This window comes from Schistocerca cancellata, chromosome 4 (genome assembly GCF_023864275.1).
Source record: "Schistocerca cancellata isolate TAMUIC-IGC-003103 chromosome 4, iqSchCanc2.1, whole genome shotgun sequence".
In the NCBI taxonomy this organism is placed as follows: Eukaryota; Metazoa; Arthropoda; class Insecta; order Orthoptera; family Acrididae; genus Schistocerca; species Schistocerca cancellata.
Genome location: NC_064629.1, coordinates 568,230,471 through 568,255,615, shown reverse-complemented (window position 1 = coordinate 568,255,615; position 25,145 = coordinate 568,230,471). Strand labels below are relative to the sequence as shown.

Genomic DNA, 25,145 nt, shown 5'->3' with positions numbered 1-25,145 from the left:
GTTCCTGATTACCTCTCAATGTCTCCACTACAGGGCTAGAGGTTATCTTCGCTCATTCCATTAGTTTAGTTATAACAACTATCAGACATCATTATGGGAAGTTTCATTAATGTGGCACAGTGTCTATTTTGGGACATGGTTTAATTATGAAATACACAACTCAGCTTGTTATGCTACTGAATGGGGTTTGTTTACTACTACTTTTCAGAAGTGTTACAGGTGGAAAATACAATAGCTGTGTGTATGATGGAGGGAAAAGAAGGTTTAATCTACAGTTCAATTTTCTACACATTCTGTGGATCATATTTGTGACAACCCAGCATTATGTGCAAAGTGTCAACAGCTTTACAAAGAAGATTCATTTTCTCTGTGATAACATGGCTACATGCTGGACATTTACATAACTGGATCTTTTTTAAAATCATCTGCAACAAAATTCTATCAACATAAACCAACATGTTATCAAGTACCATGCTGATACAGAATAGTGTGTCTGATGAATAAGGAAGAGTTAAGATAACAACCACTGCTTAATGAGTATTGATTAGTGGCATGTACCGAAATTGGCAAGAAATGGGTGCTTGATTGCATCTAGGAGAAGTGGTACGAGTTAAAAGGCTTGGAAGCTTAAGACTGTAGCTTCAACTAGCAATAAAAAAATTAAAATAATGTTTGGTGAACAATTTTGGAGCCAAGTTGAAGAAATGTGCACTGTGATTCAGTTGGTACAATGTTTCACATTTTTATTGCTCATGAAAACCACACATTGCATGTTGTACCACCATACAGCGAGATCTTCAGAGGTGGTGGTCCAGATTGCTGTACACACCAGTACCTCTAATACCCAGTAGCACGTCCTCTTGCATTGATGCATGCGCGTATTCGTCATGGCATATTATCCACAAGTTCATCAAGGCACTGTTGGTTCAGATTGTCCCACTCCTCACACGGCGATTCGGTGTAGATCCCTCAGAGTCATTGGTGGGTCATGTCGTCCATAAACAGCCCTTTTTAATCTACCCCAGGCATGTTGGATAGGGTTCACGTCTGGAGAACATGCTGGCCACTCTAGTCGAGCGATGTCATCGTCCTGAAGGAAGTCATTCACAACATGTGCATGATGGGGGCGCAAATTGTCGTCGATGAACACAAATGAATCACCTATATGCTGCCAATATGGTTGCATTATTGGTCAGAAGATCGCATTCATGCATCATACAGCTGTTACGGTGCCTACCAAGCCACCAGCAACCTACTTCAGCCCCACATAATGCCACCCCAAAACAGCAGGGAACCTCCGCCTTGCTGCACTCGTTGGACAGTGTCTAAGGCGTTCAGCCTGACCGGGTTGCCTCCAAACACGTCTCCGATGACTGTCTGGTTGAAGGCATATGCGACACTCATCAGTGAATAGAACGTAATGCCAATCCTAAGTGGTCCATTTGGCGTGTTGTTGGGCCCACCTGTACCGTGCTGCATGATGTCTTGGTTGCAAAGACGGATCTCGCCATGGATGTTGAGAGTCAAGTTGCGCATCATGCAGCCTATTGCGCACAGTTTGAGGTGTAGCACAACGTCCTGTGCCTGCACGAAAAGCATTATTCAACATGGTGGCATTGCTGTGAGGGTTCCTCCAAGCCATAATCCGTAGATAGCGATCATCAACTGCAGAAGCCCTTGGGCGGCCTGAGCAAGGTGCCTGTCTTTCTTTATCTCCTCCATGTCCGAACAACATCGCTTTGATTCACTCCGAGACCCCTAGACACTTCCGTTGTTGAGAGCCCTTCCTGGCACAAAGTAACAATGCGGACACGATTGAACCACAGAATTGGCTGTCGAGGCACGGTTGAACTACAGACAACACGGGCCGTGTACCTCCTTCCTGGTGGAATGACTGGAACTGATTGGCTGTCAGACCCCCTCCATCTAAGAGGCGCTGCTCATGCACAGTTGTTTACATCTTTGGGTGGGTTTAGCGACATCTCTGAACAGTCAAAGGGACTGCGTCTGTGATACAATATCCACAGTCAATGTCTATCTTGAGGAGTTCTGGGAACCAGGGTGATGCAAAACTTTTTTTGACGTGTGTATATTCAAATACACGTTTATATATTTCAGCTATTTATTTTCACTGTATTTTGATAACATTTCCTATATCATAATCAAATGACCCTTGGATTAATATGTACCTCCAAAAATTTGGAAGATTCCACCCTAGGCACATTGTACTATATTAATTGTTTGTATTAATCAATTTGTTGTACATAACTGTACTCCCACCAAACACACTTCCCCTGCTCCCATTCTCTCAAAAGCATGGGGGAATCCATTTGAAGAGAACCACTTGACACTCCCTTGAAAATTTTACTAACAAGTTCTTCTGTTGCTGTTTCTCAACCAAAATTTATTATAATACATATTGAGGCAAATGAGATACCCTACAACTGTACCATGTGGAACTACATTCATGATTTCCACCCCACCCGTCAAAGCATAATGTTTTTTCCAAAGTTTTTGTCATTTATCATCAAAACCAGTAGCTTGTAATGCCACAAGATCTGTAAAATGTAAGCATATCTACATTAGTACTTTAATCTCCACAGTAAAATGATTTGGACTGATCACAACACCAGTTGATATTTTCTCATCTGTGGTTGGCAACATCTGGTAAATAAATGCGCAAATGCACTTTCAGTCTAGCAACTCTTCTGGAATTACTTCTACTTCTCGAGTAAATTACTCCCATGGGTATTTTTGATAAACAATGTCAGTAATGAAACTGGATAATAATTATTTAGATCTTCTTTGTCACATTTCTTACAAACATGTCCAGCAATGACATTTCTAATGCATATGGTGTAATCTTTTTGATTGGTGACAAAAGAAAAGTTTGAGTCTACAGTAATCTCAGGAAAGTATTGGGAAGGAATGCAACAAGAGAACAGAATATTACTCAGTAAAAGATGTACCATGCTGTGAAAATTTGATTTTGAGGAAGGACTAAATATTGCATTAGAAAATTTTCAGTCCCACATGAATTGACAGATGAATACAAAGTAGGATTGTGAAGTATTCATAATATATAGCTATGATATGAATATATAAATGTAATTAGGATTAGACGAAGCCACATCACTGCACATGGTCTATCTTATTGCAATAATTTCAGTAAGAATAAATTTGTGGTAAATGAATTTCACAAAATGCTTCAACCGTATGCAATGTGTATCTTTGGAATGGAAACCAGTAATAGAGTTACTGTTATTTAAAAAAAAACAAACAAACAAACAAACAACATTTTTACCTTCAAAGTAGTCCAACATCCTCATGTGAAATTAAGCTTCTCCAAGTACCAGTGAAACTGTCTTATAACAACATCAGAGACAGTGCTTCATAGTCAACAGAGCCAACACAAATTAAAGAGCAACAGGCTGGTCAACACAACATTAGAGAAAAGTCCACAACAAAGATTGCATAGCAATAGCAACAAATGACCACATAAAGGAGATTGAAGTAGATAAATTTTAACCATAAACAACAAATGAAATGCACAGGTAAAACAAAACTAAATTAAAGTGGGGCCATGAAAATGGGCACCAGTAAATACTATCAGCGCAACATGCGGAAATGTAGTGATAATGACAAATATAAAAGCATAGCACACATGAACTGGAATTACCATTTCATTGTACCTCCAAAATATGCCAGCAATTGTGTCAAAACTGGTGGAAAAGAAAGACTCTACAGAATAAAATTATCATGTAATCTGGGCTGTGACATAAGCAACTAAAAAAAATTCTGTTCATTGAAAGTGTTGAACAGACAAATGATTTCACTCAAAATTTACATGTAAGCCACCACTAAACAGGTACACACACTTTCCAACATGTTTTGTTTATCAGATAAATTGTTTTTGGGTGGGGGTGAGGGATGGGTGGAACAGCATCAAAAATTCTGGTTTAGTCATGAATCCCACCAAATTTATGCACATTTCTATAAAACAAAAGACATGGATATTCACTGGGCGGATCAGAACCAGGACCAGCACACCTACCCATTCCCAAAGTGAGCGCTTTAAGGTGTGAACAACAGATGGCCCAAAGCTCATGGATAGACAAGTTTGATGAAGAATAGTTGATGAATAATCAGAAAGTAGGTCAAAAGGTGAACAACACAAAGACCTTTTTTTTAGTTTGCACTATACAATTTAACTTAATTCCTTCAATAGTTACTCCATAAATTATCATTGCAGAATGCCTCACACATTATGATGAATGCCATGGGCTTAGTTTGCTGGCATGGCTGTAGATAAAGTGTGGGAAAGTGGAACACTCTCTCTCTCTCTCTCTCTCTCTCTCTCTCTCTCTCTGTGTGTGTGTGTGTGTGTGTGTGTGTGTGTGTGTGTGTGTGTGTGAGTGTGAGTGTGTGTGTGTGATGATGATGTTTGGTTTGTGGGGCGCTCAACTGCGTGGTTATCAGCGCCCGTATAATTATCCAATCTTTGCTCAGTCCAATTTCGACACTTTCCTGGATGATGATGAAATGATGAGGACAACACAAACACCCAGTCATCTCGAGGCAGGTGAAAATCCCTCACCCCGCCGGGAATCGAACCCGGGACCCCGTGCTCGGGAAGCGAGAACGCTACCGCGAGACCACGAGCGGCGGACAGTGTGTGTGTGTGTGTGTGTGTGTGTGTGTGTGTGTGTGTGAGCGTGAGCGTGCGCGCACGGGGGAGGGGGGGGGGGGGGGCAACATGCACGCTACCCTGCCAGGTATCAAGGGCAAGCTGCAAACTCATATAGTGGTTCCACCATATACTTGCCAAGCCACTGCTGGCCAACACTGACAACAAAAATAGCAATAGTGTATCAAGCACAACACCCCAGAGACTGAATTGGCAAGCTCCCCGGGTCTATGGAGGCGTCATATCCCACCCGTTGGCTTTGACCCATGACGTAAGGGTGTTGTATTGCGTGATGTCATGACGGTGCGGAGTTTAGTTTCAGTGTGTTGTGTTTGTAGATGTTGTCTTGTTGTGGTTGGTGTAGTGCTCTGGTGCTGTGTGTATGGTCTCTGTGTTAATATGGGTGTCAGTGCTTGAAGTGTGCATTTATCGGTCGTGACTGTTATAGGAAAGTGGAAATTAGTTTCAGTGAGTTACGGATTAAGTTTCCTTTGCGGTTTCGTTTGACGTTAGTGGTTTGATGTTTGTCGTGCAGTAAGTCTTTTAATTCAATTTGCGGTTTCTTGTGTTAGGTATGGATATGACTTCTAAGTTTAATAGGGCACGGGCTGAAATGGGGGACGCCATGTTGTCCGTCATTAAGTTTCTGCAACTTTTCGGGCTTGTAACGGAGATAGTGAAATGTGGTGTATGCAAGTAGAATATGCGAGCTGGGGGTTAGTGTGTAGCGCTGGAACTTTTTTATGGTAAGTAGTCACTTTTTTGGATCTGTTGTACGCATGTTATGATGTTAGGTGGGGTTTTTATGTGTTGTTGGGTTGGTGTTATTTACTGCATGTGTTGGTGGTTGATCTACTCGATTTTAATTTTTCTGGTGTCGTCAGTTGTATTTGAGCTGTAGAGGTAATGGGAAGTAACTGATTCCAATTTGTCGTCATAACTGTGTGTGTTTTGGTACCGTGAGCTGTTGTTGACCTATATACATCAAGGGAAGTGTCCGATTCCAATGTGTCATCGTAGCTGTGCGTGTTTTGGTATCGTGAGCTGCTGTTGACCTATATAGGACAGGGGAAGCATCCGATTCCAATTTTTTTAGATGTTGGTTTTGTGGTATCGATAGTTGCGGTGTGATTATAATTTTTGGAGTAGTTGGTTTTTATTTTGTGGTATTGACAACTGCGGTTGAGCTATGTAGGTGAAGGAAAGTGACTGATTCCTGTCGACACTGTAAGTGTAGCAGAATTAGGGGATTTAGCGGTGTTTTTATGTAGTCATTTTTTGTGGTTTGGGATTTTGGTGTGTTTATATTTAGTTTGTCCCCATCCAAAAACCCCAATTTCCCATGCTGGTCCCGTTAGTTTGATTATATTTTGGAGAGAGATGTGTTTGTTGGTTTTGTATGTATTTTGTGTTTGTTGTCATTTACGTAATGATGTCATAGGCGCCATATTGGAGACGTTGACAAGGGTCGTTTCCGCCATACTGGTGACATCATGGGTCAAAGCAGACGGGTGGAATTGGACACTTCTGTAATCCCAGCTCCACCTGTCATCTCAAGGTCTCAAGTCTTGTCACACTGTCAAATCACTGTTTGATGGTCAGTTCTACACAACAGATCTGATCATCTGCTCTGATAAAGATGGCAATGAACAGAGTGAAAGTGTTTTTAAATGCAAACAACAACATAACCAACACCATAGGGCAATTCCTCCATCTCATGGCCTGGCAAATATATTTAAAAAATTAATAACTAGGACCAGTGGCTCAAACCTCTCACAAAAAAGGAAACATATGCAATGGACTGGACACCATAATTATGAAGCAGTCCAAAGGTACACATCATAGCTGGGATAGGGCTGCTGTAAAATCCAGAAAACTGGGTAAAGTTCTTGGAACAGAGGGCCCATGCAGCCAAAACAACCTTAGCAATTAAATGTATTGTCACAAACAACAACATATATAACATAAACTAAGTCCATAGACTTTTCACAGAAAGTTCAAAATAAAAACTCAGAAAGTGTAGTTAAAGCAACTGTATTCCCTTTAGAGAATCATACACTAAATGGTTTGTAATTACAAGGAAAACTACAATCTTCTGGCTGAATACTTAAGAACATACTTACACAAGGTCCATCAGAGGAGGATTTGGACAGTGGGTCCACTACTGCCCACCGTGGAAGAAGTTAGTCAAATCACAAAACAAAGCAACAACTAAGCTATGGGAGCACTGTGATGGGACAACATGGTGATAAAGTTCATTAAAATTATTCAGAAATTTGAAAACCAGAACATTTACCACCTGACTGTACCTAAGCCATAATCCATCCCCATCACAGGTAGCGTTTAATATGATGAACAATAATGAGCATCTCTATTCCCTCATTACCGAATAAGATGCAAAGGCCTTACTAATGAGGAGAAAAACCAACTGAAATTTTTTTTGGAATATCAGAGGTGCTTCGTGAATAGATTAGCTGAGTCTTAAAACAATACTACTTTACTCTGGAAACATAAGCAGCTGTTGACTTTAGAATGGCTTACAATTATGTGGAGCAACAAACTCTTTGTCAAAACATTCAGCAATTAGGAGTAGACAACACACCACTCAAAATCATTATATACACTCCAAAGTAAAAGTTAACACACAGAACTGTGATGGTTTTGAGATTCAAACACGGCTCAGACAAGGTGATGGGCTTTCACCATTTCAATTGCGTTTATGAAAATGTGGCGACAAACAGGAAATGTGAACTAGTCGGAGGAATGTATCTGAATCGTAAGAAATGGGATTGATGGGCAACATAGCACTAATTGTACACTATCTCTGTGAATAGAAAGAACCTAATTCAGTGAAAAAAAAAGCCCTCCCTATGCCACTTAATAAATTGGAACTATGAACTGACACAAAATACCAAAAAGTACATGTATCTTCTGAAATGTAGCTGAACACCATATAACAGACATCCACCCTAGAGCCTTGTATGCCATGGAAAGCATCACTGAACAGAACTGAGGAACACTGATGACATTACAATTCATAGGTGGGTAAGTTTGTCCACTTTCTAGTAAAACAAAGACATCTGTACAACCTAGCTGACAGACACTGTAAAGGATATAAAGGAGATGGGGAGGAGGGGTCAACATATTTTTAGTAACAGGGAGATTTCATGCATGCATACTTTTTAGAAACTACCAATGAAGAAAGCAGCAGCACCAGAAGAACTGCGAAAATACTGGGCAAAAATCAAAGATAAGTGCTTGAATAGACTTTGTACCCAGTTAAGATACCACGGGGGGGGGGGGGGGGGGGGGAGGGACAAAAGAAAGGGAGGAAAAAAAAATCTGCACACTATAGCGAGATACAAATGTTTATGCTATATACACTCTAGCAGTGGCTTTAAGAGCATTAAGCACACTTCACATTAACACAAAGAAGGGAAAAACTTGAGTATACCATTATTGCAAGGAAAAGGTGGAAGAGCAAAAATAGCAGCAGCATGAGCATCGACAAAAACAACTCTAGTATCATGGAAATATGTTCAAGAAATATGGACAGTAGAAAACCCATGTACGTACAATGGATCAGGATTTCTTATACTGTTGGGTCCAAATAAAAACTAACATCATTCATGTAAACAATTTCCCTTTAAAAACTTTATCAAGTATTGACACCATAAAAGTAGAAGGGGAAATGAGTAACCACAAATAATAGCCAGGTTGCCCAATAATTGTATTACAAAAGATAAAGTTTTTATGGAGAACATTAATTTTATATATTCCTCAAATCTGAGGATAAAGCAGAGGGTGGGAAGTGCACATATATCTAAACAGTTGTAAGGAGGAAACTATTCCAAGGTAAAGGGACGATTCCTTAGCTGTAAATTGTGCAGTAGCTGCAACAGAGAGAACATTCCATGGGAAATGTATCAGTGTCAGTTGTGATAACTGAGCATCAGCTTTTCAACCAGTCATTTACTATAAAATTCATCAAGTTGACAGATGAAAGCTGCCTGTAATAACTGCCAAAACTTGAGTAGTTTCATGTGTAGCACAACATAATTATGTATCCCAAATAACTTTTACTCAGTCATACAGCTACACATGAATTTCCATACACAGCGTTTGCACATGACAGTAACATGCTGGAATTTGGTAGAAGTTTTTTTATATTATTAATAATTACAGCAAAAAGTCAATAAATAGAGCACATAATGCCTTACAACAACTTATGACAGGTAAAATAGGAAATTTATTAATTGTACCATTGTGAAAAAATTGTTGACTAACGGATGAAATAACAGCCACAATAATCGGCTTACTACTTAAATGTTTTATACTTTTTTGGCAGACAAAACGACATAATGAAAATATTACTGGAAAATGAAGACTGACAGGGCATGACCTTTGTTGAAAATAGAGATCTAGATACTTCTGCTCAAATGTTTTCAACATGTGGCAGAGTTGTTGCAAACTTTCCTGCATTAACAACAAACGACAGTTCATAGATAGACTTGTATACCATATCAAGCTTTACAAGACAATGGCGAAGATATTTAGTGCGGGTCAATAAACATGTCTTTTTTTTTTTTAAAATATTAAGCACAAATATAATACAACCACACCAAAATTTTAATGATGATATATTGTTTTAAATGTAACGGTTATGTTGGAGAGCGGGAGCGTAAGACATAAACGCAATTCTCTTTTATAGCTCCTAAGCATAAATTTATGTGTAGTATCACAACTGTTCATAACTACAAGCCACCAGGCAGTGAAAGCTTCTTGTAACAACTATATTATAACGCAATAAGTATGTCGCACTGCAACTCGGCAATCGTCTATCGGTCACTCGTGCTTTACATCAACCGCCGCCGCCCCCCCCCCCCCCCCCCCCCCCCCCCCGGCAAGCAATACGTCACACCAATTGCCCGCCGCCCTACAGCCAGCCTATTCGTATGTCGCACTCAAACCCGCCAGTCATCTATTGGCCACTTCGTGCTTCACATCAACCGCCCCCGCCCCCCCCCCGCTCACTCTCTCTCTCTCTCAAGCCAAATACGCGCAAGCAAACAGCGTATTTCGCACGTAAACGGTAACCAAGGCAACTACGCCTTCAGCTGAGATGATATCCATTTCATGATGAAATGCGTACTCTCCTGTCACCATGTAATAACCTATGGGAACGAAACTTTTTATGTATGGCGTGATAATACTAATGTGAGCGATTATGTTTCACTCGAAAATGACAGGGAAGAGAAATTCGGATATCCAGTAACACAAGAAATGTTGGTCTGCTGAATGTCCAATTGTGATGCGCTTCGTAGCTTCATAATTTAAAAGCGGCTAACAAGTGGTGTTAATTCTTCGTAAAGCTGGAGAGGCAGTGTTTATATACTAAAATAATACTTAGCGAATACTTGGCAATGAGCATTTTCTTTCACTATAACACAACACTGAGGCATTTGGGTAACGTTACAAAATGTCTTACACATCAATAGACACCTGCACACATCATAATTCTAGCATCTTCAATATACATATAGGTATAAAGTATCGCATACAGGATGAGTAGAACACATACCATCGTATTTTTCCATTACCATTTACGTGCGATTTGTCTCACACTCCACTCTAATTTGTCACATAGAACCATTAATTATTTATATTTATCTATTTTTTTCAGGGTACTACCCTATTTTGAGTTTCTCTAACGAATTTAAAACATACACATCCATCAATCAAGGACCACTACAAAACTGCGTCAAGGTATCCAAAGAATACAAAACGAAAGAATACTCGTTAAATTCTATTCTCTTGGGAACTTCACGAACACAAAGTCCACAAAAGGGTAGCTCATGAGACAGAACCAAAACACTCGGATAAATGCACTAAGGCCACCGACACACATGGTGACAACAATGTTTACTGTTACCCAGAATCTCAGACGAAGCGACAGACAAAACGACTGATTGTCATGTTGCCCCATTATTAAAGAGATATCGCAAGCATTGTTTATGAAAGAGCTGAACTGTTTACGGTTAAGTATATTATTGAGCAAGAAAACAATTAGCATGTTGTGAATGTCTGTATTTATACATGACTACATTATACATTAGGAATTACTTCGGCGCTAGTACAGGCACGTATAAACGTCAGTGAATGACAAAGTGACGCAACGAATCCTGTCGCATTCATACGGAGCAGGCAACCTACTAATTTTCTAATAATCATTTCTGTCTATCCTTTAACTGTTTCACGAAATGATGTTGGACGGGTCAAATACGTCCCTGTGCATGACAAGCACGCAACGTCCGCATATGAACTACTTCACTACGTGAATTTGTCTTACTTTTAACACACACTTACACAGGAAGATATAATGCCTCAGTTCAACATTACTTTCCGCAGAAAACGTCCCTACTCTTTCCTTGCTACGTTATCTCCAGCAAATTGCTCTGCATATGAATGTTCGAGAAACAGATTACCTATGGAAACAATGGCAGAAACATTCTCACGTAAATGCACACAAATTGCTCTGTGTTACATTTACTTTTGGGTCCAAAATCAAATGTCTAACAACTATGTCATTTACGCAACACAAACAAATTACTAAAGGAACTATATATAAGAAAAACGATATAGGGTATTTTAAATTTTCGTTTGACTCGCAGTGTATTATCTACTATAGAACATTTTGCGAAGTATGAGGTCATCAAAGGTGTTGCCATTAATTGGTAATTAAGGTACCATAAATCATGGCAATTTATCCGAAACATTACGATATAACATGAATCCAAATATTCCTGGTAGTTGAGGGCTTGCCATTTACAGAGAAGTAATAGAAGAAGACACAAAGTTTGTAGAATTTAACGTCCTGCCAACTACAACGCCGTTAGAAATGGAATATAAGTTTGGATAGTGCGATGATGAGGAAGGAAATTGGCAGTGTCTGTTTCGAAGGCATACACCTTGATCAACTTAAGCAAACCGCATAAAACCTATGTCACAACAGCTGTTTGGGTGTTTAATCTGCACTCCTTTATAATACGAGTCCAGTGTGCTAACCAGCAAGCCACATCACTTAATAACAATAGGAGAATATCATCGCTCTACTGGTATTTATATGACATAGCTGAAAATTCTCTCGCACTTTGTGGTCAGCGAGCCTGGAATAACAATTTCTCCGCTATGCATCAAGGCACTGCTGAACAAAAGGGCCAACAATGGTATAGGTCCAAGCCAACTGCAAGAGCACATGTCTCGTTGAAAACGGAGACAGTGTGGGTTGATGATGCAATCGACTGCGAAATTTTGTACTGTTCGTTTCGTTACTTCATAGCTGTTGGAGAAAGAAAAACAACATTCTAACGACTAGCTCAATAAGCAATAGCAGAACGCTAATTTAACCACAACATATTACAAAAAATAATTGCCTACTACCTGCTGACCATCTGCTGACATCTCAATATTAGAAAATAACTATGTTTTAAGGAAATTGAGCAAAAATCAGCATTATGGTAATTAAATGAGCTAAGATGTCTGCTGGTAGTATTTAACAGTTATTCAAGTGGTGTATCTAAACATGATAAACGCAAAGAAATGTACTGCGTATTTAAAAATATAGGTGTAGAAGACTGCAAGTATTGTGCTATTTGTGACTTAAGAGCAAAAGAGAAGACAAAATGCGGAAAAGCTTTCAGGAATTAAATTCAAGTATAGACATGGCCGATGTTTGAATGATGAAATCGAGTGATGTGCTCATTAAAAACCGAAATGAAGAAATCATTGAAAAAATTCGCATTTGGAATGTATCACAGCTACGCTCTATTATAAAACATGCGATCTGCAGAAAGCTTTATCCTGAAAATAGAATTGCCAGTACTGTAACAAGATAGAAAAAAATCGTATTGCTACGTAAATAGTTCAACAAAAACCCAAGAGCGCGCCAAGTGTAGTCCAGGAGTGTATAAGTTCTGAAAATAAATATATGAAAAACAGGCAAAAAAGTTCATCTTTCAAAAAACGTACCAGACAGAAGCGGTGGCGGTGTTGAAAATGACGATAAAAGAAGCACATCTACAACCAACACATTTTAAGAAAATTCTGAATACAGATTACTGCTTGTATAAGAAAGATGCTAACAAGGGTATAATGTGTTTAAATTGCAGAAGCATATATCACTTCAACATCCGAAGCGAAAAGTGTAGTTTTGCACAAAATATGATGAGCTGGGCCAAAACAGAAGGAAAAGGTCCACAAAGACATAATTATTACAGTGCTTTTAGAAGAGGTACGTACATTAAAATATAAATATTACCAATACAAGCACCCAAACAGTAACTGCAACAGTGAATCATATAACAGCCTATAAGATAAAAATTGGAAGGTCTATTAGTTTCATCCTTTAACAGAACATAAGTGCACAATGATAAAAATCTGTTATCAGGTTGCCCTCCATGGGGTGGGTGCACGCAATGACTGTGGTTATATTGGGTTAGATAGAGCAGCAATCAGTCGTGGAATTAAGTTGCTTTAATATGACATTTATAGTCACAACGCAGATCAGATTTCGACCTGTGTCAGGTCATTATCAATGCAGTGTGGAATTGTAGCAGTTGTTCGTGCTCAAGTGAATGCTTACACAGTTCAACCATTACCATGGTCAATGCAGTGCGGAATTGTAGCAGTTGTTGGTCAAGTGAATGCTTACACAGTTCAACCATTACCATGGTCAATGCAGTGCGGAATTGTAGCAGTTGTTCGTGCTCAAGTGAATGCTTACACAGTTCAACCATGGTAATGGACAGTATTGGCAGCAACAATATCATCATCACAATCACCTGCAGCAGCAAAATAATCATCATTGGATCCAAATGAATGTCACAGTCAAAATCCAGCAGCTGATATGTCACCATCCATATTACGGACATATGAAGAATCATCTGAGGCTACACCAGAGACTTCAGTGGCTACAACAACAACATCAGTATCAACAACAATTGGAGCACTGACAAAACTAGCAGCATGTGCACCATCTCCAGTAAAAACAACAACAACGTCTGAAGCACAAACAACAGTGACAGAAGCAGTACTAACAGCAGCTGTTACAGTAACAGTAACAGCAGTACCTTTAGAAGGAGGGAAGAGAGTTAAGGTTGAAGAAACAGTATCTAGTGTTGTGGGTTAGTGGCAACCTATGCCTCATCACTGTCTAAATGATTTTTAGTCGAAGGCAGCTGTAGGAAGAAGGCTATAAGATAAGTAATGGTGGTGTGAAACAACAAAATATTCAGTTTAAAAGGAATAACAGTTTTCATCTAAAAATTTGCTATCTGAACATTCAAGGAGTAAACGATAAACAATTTACTGCAAATACTGTTGGATTCGAGAATAACTTTTGATATTCTTTGCTTGTGTGAAAATTGGGCTACTCGGAGCGAACTTACAGTTGTTAAATTTGATAAGAATAACACAGCTAACAGCTATCACAGCAAATTCCATGTAAAAGGTGGTGTGGATTCTTTGTTGACTGGTCACTCAGTTCCTCTGTTATTAAATTGGATCTAAGATTTTGGTGTGAAGAACAGAACTTTCAAGCTGCTGGTACAGACACTGGCAGTTTTAAATTAGTAATAATATAATTTTACAGATCACCTAAGGGTATCAGCATATTGATTTAGAAAAACTGATGATATTGTTAGATGAATTTGCAGAGACTAAATCGATGCATTATGACACTCCAATAGGTGAAGATCTGAATGGCGATTTTGAAATAACAGCACATAAACATAGTGTCACAGAACTGAAAAATCTGCTAAGACAGTGCAATTATCAAAGTATTCCTGGATAAAACTAAACTTCTTTTATCAATGTATGTATCTAATTGTGCACCTAACTATTGTCCTATATGCTACTATGCATATGTAACTGAAGTACTGCTATTTAATAGTTTTAGTAAAATCGACCATGGTGTTTTGCTAGTTTTTATTTTATCTGAATGTACGTATATAATTTTATAATCTAATTAAGCAGAATAATGTTTTTGTTGTGAAGATGTGTTGATAAGAATGACAAGATTTTGTACATGATGTAAATATAAAATATTTTATACAGTTTTGTACTTTGACAAGTCCGATATCATGCACGTGATAATATGGGCGCCAAATAAATAAAATACACTCTATCAATAATAGGCTCACAAGAGATCAAGCCTACCTCGACATTATTTTCTTCGATTTTAAAACTACTGAAGAATCATGTGATGTGAAAGTGTTTCCATTTTCTGATCATAATTCTGTATCTTTAAATTACAGACGTATGTTCCCTGTTGATGAAAGTAATATGACTACTGTTTGGCAATGATATCTTGACGATTTCGCTACTGCTGCCAGAAGCGGGGGAAAGCAGCACTGCTTGAAAGATATTCATTTGTCTCAGAGCAGTGCCAACGTCAAGTTTCTTCTAGGCCCGAAGTGCTACTAAAGTAGAGTGACCATATTTGCTTCAGACAAAAGTGGGACTTTCATACATTTTCTTGGCCAAAAAGTGGGACAATTTTTATTTCTCATTAAATATCACTTTTAATGCTAACATTTCTTCTTCCTCTGCAAATATAGCCTTCACTGATTTTTGTGTGTGTGTGTGTGTGTGTGTGTGTGTGTGTGTGTGTGTGTGTGTTTGTGTGTGTGTGTGTGTACAAAACCAAACAAAGAATGGAAAGTACATTTCAAGTTTTCAGAAATTTACTTATTAGGAAATGTAACATTTATAACACAGAATGTAGAAAGACATACAGTAACAATCACCACAAAAAAAGTTCTTAGTGAACACAAGGAATTTATGGTTTTGTGGATTCCACACTGCAATCATATTTCTTCGAAGATGAAATTTCATTCAGCAACTCAGGTTTGCCTAATAGGTATGAATAGAAATCAGTGCAACTGTATTTGCTGAAGTTTAAACAGGTCAGTAAAATACACTTAACACTCCTCTCTGTAAATCTATTCCTCTCATCTGTCCACTGTGACGATAGTAAGCTGAAAACTCTTTCAACATTTGCATTGTGGGCAGGGAGTGAAAAGAAGTACTGCACTATATTAAGCGATTCTCTGAACTGTTCATTACACTGGCAAGATCTGAAAAACCTACACCATTTTTCATGTGCCATCAACTGATTCCATTGTTCACTGTCTGTTTCCACTTGTTGTTTTACAAATGACTGTATATGAACTATTTCATCAAATAAGAGGCTGTCATTTATTAGAATGCCCTTTTCATTTAGCCACATTAAAGTATTTTCAACTACTGACCATTCTGGTGGTTCTGTGAGCATCATCCATGAGAATACAGAAAACTCAGCCATTCCCTGTAAGCATGAGGATAAATAGTCTACTGAAGCATCATAAAACTTTGATACTGCTATGTCAAATTCCCTAACAAACTGGCCATCACAATCATTCAGCAGTTTTTTACACTTAGTGGTACAAAATGTTTAATTGAATTTAGAAGTGTCAAAGCTTTATTTAAGACTGCTAATACTTCACATATGGAATTATTCTGTTTCTCAATGCTCAGAATGGATTGTAGGAAAACACCCATTTGTGAATATACAAAAAGTAAATAACATTCATTTATAGGATCACTGAAAAAAACTCTTTAAGATTGCAGGGCACTTTGAGTTAGACTGTGACAAAAAGTAAGATTTCAAAGGTTCACACATTTTCAAGATCCTTCCTATGGCTGGCAACAATGAAAGCCACCTTGTTTTGGAAAAGGAAAGTAATTTTTCGTAAGTGACACCAACAAATTCATAGAATTCAGTGAGTTCTGCAACACGAATAGAAAAAATATGAAAATGGTCATACAACTTCATGACAATGCAGTCAATGTCAACAGGTAAAACATCACAAGCACTTTGAAGTTTGTTATGAGCAACATGTGCTGGGCAACCTATGCCAACAATGTTAGAGCTTTTTAATTTTTCTTTCAGATGTGTGAAAACATTATGACCCTCTTTCTTCATTAACCCCCCAAAATTACAGTTAGTATTGTCTGCACCAAATGCAACACACTTTGAGATGATACTGAATGACTGTATAACATGAGAAAGATAATTGGAAATTGTTTCGGACTTTTCGTTCTGCAATTCATCAAGATCAAGCAATTTCGTCTGCAGTCTACCCTCACCTACAGAAAAATACTGAACTATCACAGGAAACATTTTCTGATGCCCATGGTTGCTAGCATCAGTAGATATTGAAAAGTATTTGGCACTGTATACAGCAGCTATTACCTATTTCTGGGAATGCAGAGCTATAACATTGTTGATAATTGCTTCACACTTTGTTCTTCCACACGAAACATTTTCTGCAATCTTAGAATCAGGAAAATATTTTTGTTTAGTTGAACGCTGCAGTCATTAGAACGATAGCTTTGGTGGTGTTTAACAACATGGAATGACATGGTTCCTTCTGCTGCAGCTACGTTTTTCTGTTCCTGTGTATTTGAAGTTACAAAATATCTCGGCATTTTTTGCGAGGAACCTGCCGATCGAAGATTCTTCCTGTGGTTCTCTGATTCCATATGATGCTTGAGATCTGCACCACCACCATGAGACACGGATACAGCACAGTTAGATACGTTATGTTTTGCTGAACAGTCATTGTCTGTAGCAGTGACGCAAGGAAATTTCCTCTGAAGCTCTTCCGAAAACTTTGATTTTCGTTTCGGCATCGCCACAATGTGCTAGCACTTCACAGAACTGATACTGAGTGCTGACAATAATGGCAAGCAAAAGCAAAGAAAATAAGAGTACGCAACAATTACAGTGCTTTTGCTGTACATTATCAGGGGGTACCAACATACGGAATGTCAGTTTCAATTGATAGTTTATAAAATCGACACTCAGAAAATATTTTAACCACTTTGTAAATCTCTGAAAATAATACTTGAAAGTACTTCTTGAAGTCACTATGCCAAGTTTACTTGAGGAACCTGCGGCAAGTACTAGCTGAAGAAGTGCAGTTATTCTTAAAAACCAGAGCAGTCGCAAATGTCGTTGCATATTGTTAATGATTAAAAATCGTAATGAAACACAAAAATAAAAAATAGGAAAAGTGTTAGACGAGCACTTATGGATGTTACCAAGAAACACTATTCAGTTAATTGAAATCAGAGGAATTTCCTTAGATTAAAAAGCTTTGAGGATGTTGTACGCAAATTTCAAAAATCTCTTGCCTATTGTATAAACAAATATTCCATAACGAGAAACCAAAATACGGCACACAATCTCACCAAGAAACTGCGTTTTAATATGCTTCCATTTTTGCAAGCAATATTTACTACTTTTATCACAAATGTAATGCATTTATGTTTACAGTAACATTAAAAAATCAGCTAAAATTTAAATACTTCTGTAGTGCCATTTTATTTTTTCTTCTGGTGAAACAAAGGACGGGGTCCCGGGTTCGATTCCCGGCGGGGTCAGGGATTTTCACCTGCCTCGAGATGACTGGGTGTTTGTGTTGTCCTCATCATTTCATCATCATCCAGGAAAGTGGCGAAATTGGACTGAGCAAAGGTTGGGAAATTGTACGGGCGCTGATAACCACGCAGTTGAGCGCCCCACAAACCAAACATCATCATCGAAACAAAGGATTGGTAAACGCATATCGCAGTTCCTTGACTAGTGATGTCAATTATATATATTTATGGGTCCCAATGGTACATTTGTTTTGGCCCATTTGTCTTTGTGTCAGTCTCCTTTTCGACACTGATATTTTCACTCCTGTACTGAACACACAGAACTTTGGTAAGATTGAGAAAACCTTCTGCGAAATGACAAATTCGATAAGTGCTTGCAGTAAGATACAATAAATTAGAACGAATTTTCACGCTGCAGCGGAGTGTGGCTGATTTGAAACACTTCCTGAAAAATTGTATGCTGGACTGGGACTCGAATCTGGGAAACTGGTCTGGCACACTGTTTTAATTTGTCAGGAAGTTTCAGACAAGAAACTGTTTCCATTACTTTGGTGACTTCTTGAAGCTTGCGAAGGTAACCGAACTTGACTGGGGAGAGGTGGGAGGGGGGTTGCAGATACGGTGGTTCCTAATATTCCACCAAATTCTGTGATTGTATGGATAATGCGCTATTCTTAGATTAGATTAGATTAGTACTTGTTCCATAGATCAGGAATACGACACTTCGTAATGATGTGGAATGTGTCAGGTTAATAAAAGTTGTCTATACAAGATATTACAGTATACAAAATATTACATGACACTTAATATTTTTTGTGGGGGTTGGGGAAATTACCCACTTACTATATCCAAAAATTCATCTAATGAGTAGAAGGAGTTGCCATTCAGAAATTCTTTTAATTTCCTTTTAAATGCTAGATGGCTATCTGTCAGACTTTTGGTGCTATTAGGTAAGTGACCAAAGACTTTTGTGCCAGTATAATTTACCCCCTTCTGAGCCAAAGTTAGATTTAACCTTGTGTAGTGAAGATCATCCTTCCTCCTAGTGTTGTAGCCATGTACACCGCTATTACTTTTGAATTCGTTCAGATTGTTAATAACAAATTTCATAAGTGACTATATATATATTGTGAGGCTACAGTGAAGATCTGTAGCACTTTAAATAAGTGTATGGAGGATGATCTTGGATGAGCTCCAGCAATTATTCTGATTACATGCTTTTGTTCAATGAAAACTCTTTTACTCAATGATGAGTTACCCCAGAATATGATGCCATACGAAAGCAGAGAATGAAAATAGGCGTGGTAAGCTAATTTACTGAGATGTATATCGCTAAAATTTGCAATGACCCTAATAGCACAAGTAGCTGAACTCAAACGTCTCCGAAGATCCTGTGTGTTTTTTCCAGTTCAACCAATCATCAATGCATACACCTAGAAATTTTGAATATTCTACCTTAGCTACCGATTTCTAATCGAAGTCTATGTTTATTAAGGGTGTCATTCCATTTACTGTGTGGAACTGTATATACTGTGTTTTGTCAAAGTTTAATGAGAGCCCATTTGCAGAGAACCATTTAATGATTTTCTGAAAACATTGTTTACAATTTCACCAGTTAATTCTTGTCTGTTGGGTGTGATAGCTATACTTGTATCATCGGCAAAAAGTACCAGCTTTGCATCTTCGTGAATATAGAATGGCAAGTCGTTAATATATATTAAGAACAGCTGAGGACCCAAGCCTGAACCTTGCGGCACCCCATTCTTGATTGTTCCCCAGTTTGAAAAATCGCCATTTTTTTTGCATATTATGTGAACTGCTTATTTCAACTTTCTGCACTCTTCCAGTTAGGTATGATTTAAACCATTTGAGCACTGTCCCATTCATACCACAGTACTTGAGCTTATCAGGAAGTATTCCATGATTTACACAATCAAAAGCCTTTGATAGATCACAAAAAATCACAACGGGTGACTTCCAGTTACTCAGAGCATTTAATATTTCATTAGTGAAAGTATATATAGCATTTTCCGTTGAAAACCCCTTGTGGACACCAAACTGACATTTTGTTAAAACTTTATTTTTACAATGGTGTGAAGCTTCTCTACAATACATTACTTTTTCAAGAATTTTGGATAAGGCAATCAGAAGAGAGATTGAGTGGTAGTTATTGACATCAGATGTATCCCCTTTTTTATGCAGTGGTTTAACAATGGCATACTTCAGTCTATCTGGGAAAATACCCTGCTTCAGAGAGCTATTACATATGTGGCTAAGAATCCCACTTATTTCTTGGGAAGAAGCTTTTATTATCCTCCTGGAAATGCCATCGATTCCATGTGAGCTTTTATTCTTGAGAAAGTTTATTATCTTCCTAATTTCAGAAGGAGAGGTGGGTGGAATTTCAGTTGTATCAAATGGTGAGGGTAAGGCCTCTTTCATTAACTGCCTTGCTTCTTCAAATGAACATTTAGATGCTATGTTCTCTAGAACATTTAAAAAATGATTATTCAAAATGTTTTCGACTCCCGGCTTGTTGTTTATCATGTTTCTATTCCCTCTGATGGTGATGCCATCATCCTGTACTCTTGGTTGCCCTGTCTCCCTTGTAATAATTTTCCAAATTGGTTTGATTTTGTTATCAGAGGTATTAATCTCAGACATGATGCACATGCTTCTGAACTTTTTAATAACCTTTCTTAATGAAGCACAGTAGTTTTTATAATATTTGGTTGTTTCTGGGTCATTACTCTTTCTTGTTGTTAGATATAGTTCCGTTTTGTGGTTACAAGACAGTTTTATTCCTTTAGTAAACCAAGTTTTTGCATGGTTTCTTATAATTAGATTTAACTACTTTCTTGGGAAAACTGTTTTCAAATTCTCTTACAAGTGTATCATGAAATAAGTTATATTTTAAATTAGCATTGGGTTCCTTCTACACCTCATCCCAGTCTAACTGCTTAAGATTTTTCCTGAAATTTGTAGTAGTTGAGTCATTAATTGAATGCACAACTTTGGAGGGTAGTTTTGAATTACTGAATGGAGCTATGTCATATACTGTAAATAGCTGAGCAGCATGATCAGAAACGTCATTCTCAACAGGACAAGAATTTATGTTTTTAAACTTATCTTGGTCAATAATAGTGTTATCTATCAATGTGCTACTGTCCTTTACTACCTGAGTAGGAAAATTAATGAGGGATGTCAAATTGAAAGAACCAAGCAAGACTTCCAAGCCATTCTTCCTATTACTCTTTCAGTGAATCAACAGTGAAGCCCCCACAAATAATAATTTGCTTTTCTCTGTCTGACAGATAGCAGAACAAGGCATCCAAGTTTTCCAGGAATAAATGGAAGTTTCCTGAAGGTGACCTATATACTGCTACAATTATAAAAGAGCCCCCCTTCAGTTTAAGTTGACAGGCACATGGTTCTATTTGTTGCTCTAGACAAATCTTTTTTGCATCTAAGCTTTTTGCACAGTGATAACTTTTGACATAAATGACAACTCCTCCTCTCACCTTATTCTCTCTACTCATATGTGCAGCTAGTTTATAACCACTGACATTTACCTTTTCCATATCAGACACAATGTGATGCTCAGACAGGCATAGTATATCTATTACATTATGAGATTCAATGACATCTAAACAAACCAGGAGCTCATCTACTTTATTCTTCAATCCCGGAATATTTTGGTGAAAAATGGTAACATTATTTTTTACTTTACTTTTGTGAGAATCTACTTTTTCCTTTAATCCACCAATATTTTGGTTAAATATGGTAACATTATTATTTACTTTACTGTTGTGAGAATCTTGTGAGTTTTGGACCTCTTTAGCACCTGCCTGCCTGAACTTCTCATTGGACACTGATATTAGTCTAAAAAAGAGGTACATCCATGAGTACTAGTGTCCCCCCTTATGGATTTCGCTAACAACCCTACCAGTTTACCTTTCCCTTTCCTACTGAGGTGTAGGCCATGCCTTCTGAAATCCCCCCAATCAATAGCCTTGACAGGAACTAATCCAATATCTGTCAGAGTGGAAGCCCAACACAACTGATCCAACTCCATATTTACCCTCCTGACAGAGCGCTTCAACTGGGACTCATCATGCTGCACGAAAGCAGGCACCAGCCCAACATTGGTATGGGTCGTTGCAGAGGCTATTTTCACCAGGTCACACTCAATACTGTAGCCCTGATCCATATCAATACTGTTTCCCACTCCACCCACTATCATCACCAGTCCTGCTTTGTGAAACCCTTGCACAAGGTACCTATATCCTCTACCACCTGGCTAAGACATGCACTTGGCTTAAAAATGTTTGTGACCTGGTACCTGTCACCTAATTTTTCCTGCAAAATCTGGCCCACACCTCTTCCATGGCTGCTACCTAGCAACAGAACTTTCCTCTTACTTTCTACTTTTTTTTGAAACAGTTGGTTTCCTTGTGCAATTCTGTTGCATCTTAACTACATCTACTTCTACTGGGGCCTCTTCCTTACTTAACTGTGGTAGCAAGACAAATCTATTGGTTGTGCCAATTGTGAAACTGTCAGACACTATCCTGTTTCTGTGGCCCCTGTTCCCAGCTACCACTTCCCACCGCTGTTTACCCTCCTCCCCCCTTAACCTCTTCAGTTCCTCCATCGCTCTGTCCAAATCAGCCTGAAGGGCTCTAATTTTCTCCTCCTGTTCAACTATAATCCTATCTCTTGAGCAAAACCTGCAAAAGAATGGAGGAGTCTCGTTTGCTTCCCCAATTCCCACGCCGCTACAATTTCCCCAATGAAACCACCTGTCACAACAGCTGCACAAAACCCCTGAACTAGCTTTCCTACTGCAGCTCACACACTTAGTATCCATGGTAGTTTGGAAATTAGTTACAAGATTTACTAAGTGATAACGATAATATATTAAATACAGATGCAAAAGGACACTAAATATGTTTTGGAAACTAATATGTAAGTAAACTATTACCAAACGCACTTAAATTTGTGGTATAATGCTAAAAATGCACGATCAAAAATTAGTCCTAAACAGCCGAATGTAACGAAAACCAACTTTGTGCGATAAGTGGAAGAATACGCAAATAAAAGAAAAAACTTTAATGGCAAGATTGAAGAGCACACTATTGAACGTATTTAATTAGTTAATCTATACCAAATGCACTTAAGATTGCGGTATAACGCTAAGTATGCACACTCGGAAAGTAAGGCAAAGCCGCGAAATATAAACAAAACGAACTTTTAGCGATTACTGAAACAATACGCAAATAAAAGAAAAACCTTTAATGGTGAGCTTTAAAAGCACCCTAATGAACGTATTTAATCAGTTAAACTACAGCAAATGCAGTTACAATTCCGGTATAACGCTAAAAATGCACACTTGTAAAATGAAGCCTAAGCAGCAGGAAGTCAAAAAACGAAGTTTTTGCGATTGCTAGAACACTACGCAAATAAAAGAAAAACTGTAAATGGTGAGCTTGAAGAGTAAACTAAAGAACATATTTAATTAGTTAAAAATGTTCAACTACAATTAATTACAACCTAAATTACTTATCTTTCACGAGAGCTCTGTCTCTACAGCATGTAGTTGGACAGAATGCCTACGAAATTTGATTTCAAAATTACGGTGTTAGAGTGATTGCAAGATAGGGAAATAAATTCCTATGAATCATTAAGGAAGGTTGAAATGTTATCTAAAATATAGGAAAAAACTAAACATGAAAGTGTATGTCTTGAAAAAATCACTGAGAGCAGAGGCCACAAGGAGTCCGTTTACCACGCTACAACTACGACCTAATAGAACAATTTCAGGGGGAACAATGTCACTGATGACATCTCGAAGTAAAGATTGCAGGAAACGTTGCTTTCCTTTCAGTTATTGCACAGGACTGGCAAGGATACTGCAGGAAAGTGCAGCAAGGTGAACATGAGTACTAGGATGCAAGAGGGAATAATGAATGAAGTTATCGTCAACACCACGGCCTCAAACGATGATGATGATGATCTTGAATCAAACGTAAATGACAGTGATCTTAAGTGAACATCATTTTGACTTTTTTTCTGTCATGATTAATTACAAACTGTAAACATTTCTGCTGAGCTGTGTTTAATAAATGCAATATACAAACAGACTCAAAAATCAATTTTTGACTTTCGATTCATAGTATTGTAAGTCGTACATTCATCTACTTTCTTTTTTCATTATTTTGGATAAAGCAACCGACATTGCCTTCCCCTCACCTCCCTGTCCACCAAGCGAGGTGGCGCAGTGGTTACACACTGGACTCGCATTCGGGAGGACGACGGTTCAATCCCGCGTCCGACCATCCTGATTTAGGTTTTCCGTGATTTCCCTAAATAGCTCCAGGCAAATGCCAGGATTGTTCCTTTCAAAAGGGCACGGCCGACTTTTGTCCCCATCCTTCCCTCATCCGATGAGACCGATGACCTCGCTGTGTGGTCTCCTTCCCCAAATCAACCAACCAACCAACCTCCCTGTCCCTTTGGCAGCCGAAATGGGAGGCATGGGCGATAGTGTCAGCCACTGCGCCAATCGTCAACTTATCGTGAACAAACAGTAGGCCTATCCCAAAAATTGTCATCACCAGACCCTGCACTGATGAATAGATTATCAGGTTTTATAAAAGTCTTGCTGACAAAGTTTGGTTTGGACAATGTTATTGTAACACACAAGTAACGATTTGTCAGCAAAAGCTAATACTTGATAGGTTTTTAAAGCATTTTTGATATAATTTGATGACAACATTCCCATAAAGAAATGCAAAGTAACTGACAAATGCTTCAAGACCAAGGTCCAAAAGAAACTAAATCTATGGTATGCTATACAGCTGACACATTTGAAAAACCAAATTATGTTGTTGTACAACTTATTTAATAGTCTGAAGTCTGACCATGCCACATTAGCCTATTTTCCACATAGGAATGAGCATAAAAAAGTTATTGT

General features: G+C 38.3%; 1 protein-coding gene across 1 annotated transcript in view; it reads right to left on the bottom strand.

The window, feature by feature from the left end:
• LOC126185019 (pre-mRNA-splicing factor 38B-like) overlaps positions 1-10,481 on the bottom strand; it is an 80,289-nt gene extending 69,808 nt beyond the window's left edge. Inside the window, exon 1 of the mRNA XM_049927743.1 lies at positions 10,269-10,481. Coding sequence (XP_049783700.1) covers positions 10,269-10,290 — 22 coding nt within the window. The 5' untranslated portion in view covers positions 10,291-10,481. The remainder of the gene's footprint in view (positions 1-10,268) is intronic.
• Between the last annotated feature and the right edge of the window lie 14,664 nt (positions 10,482-25,145).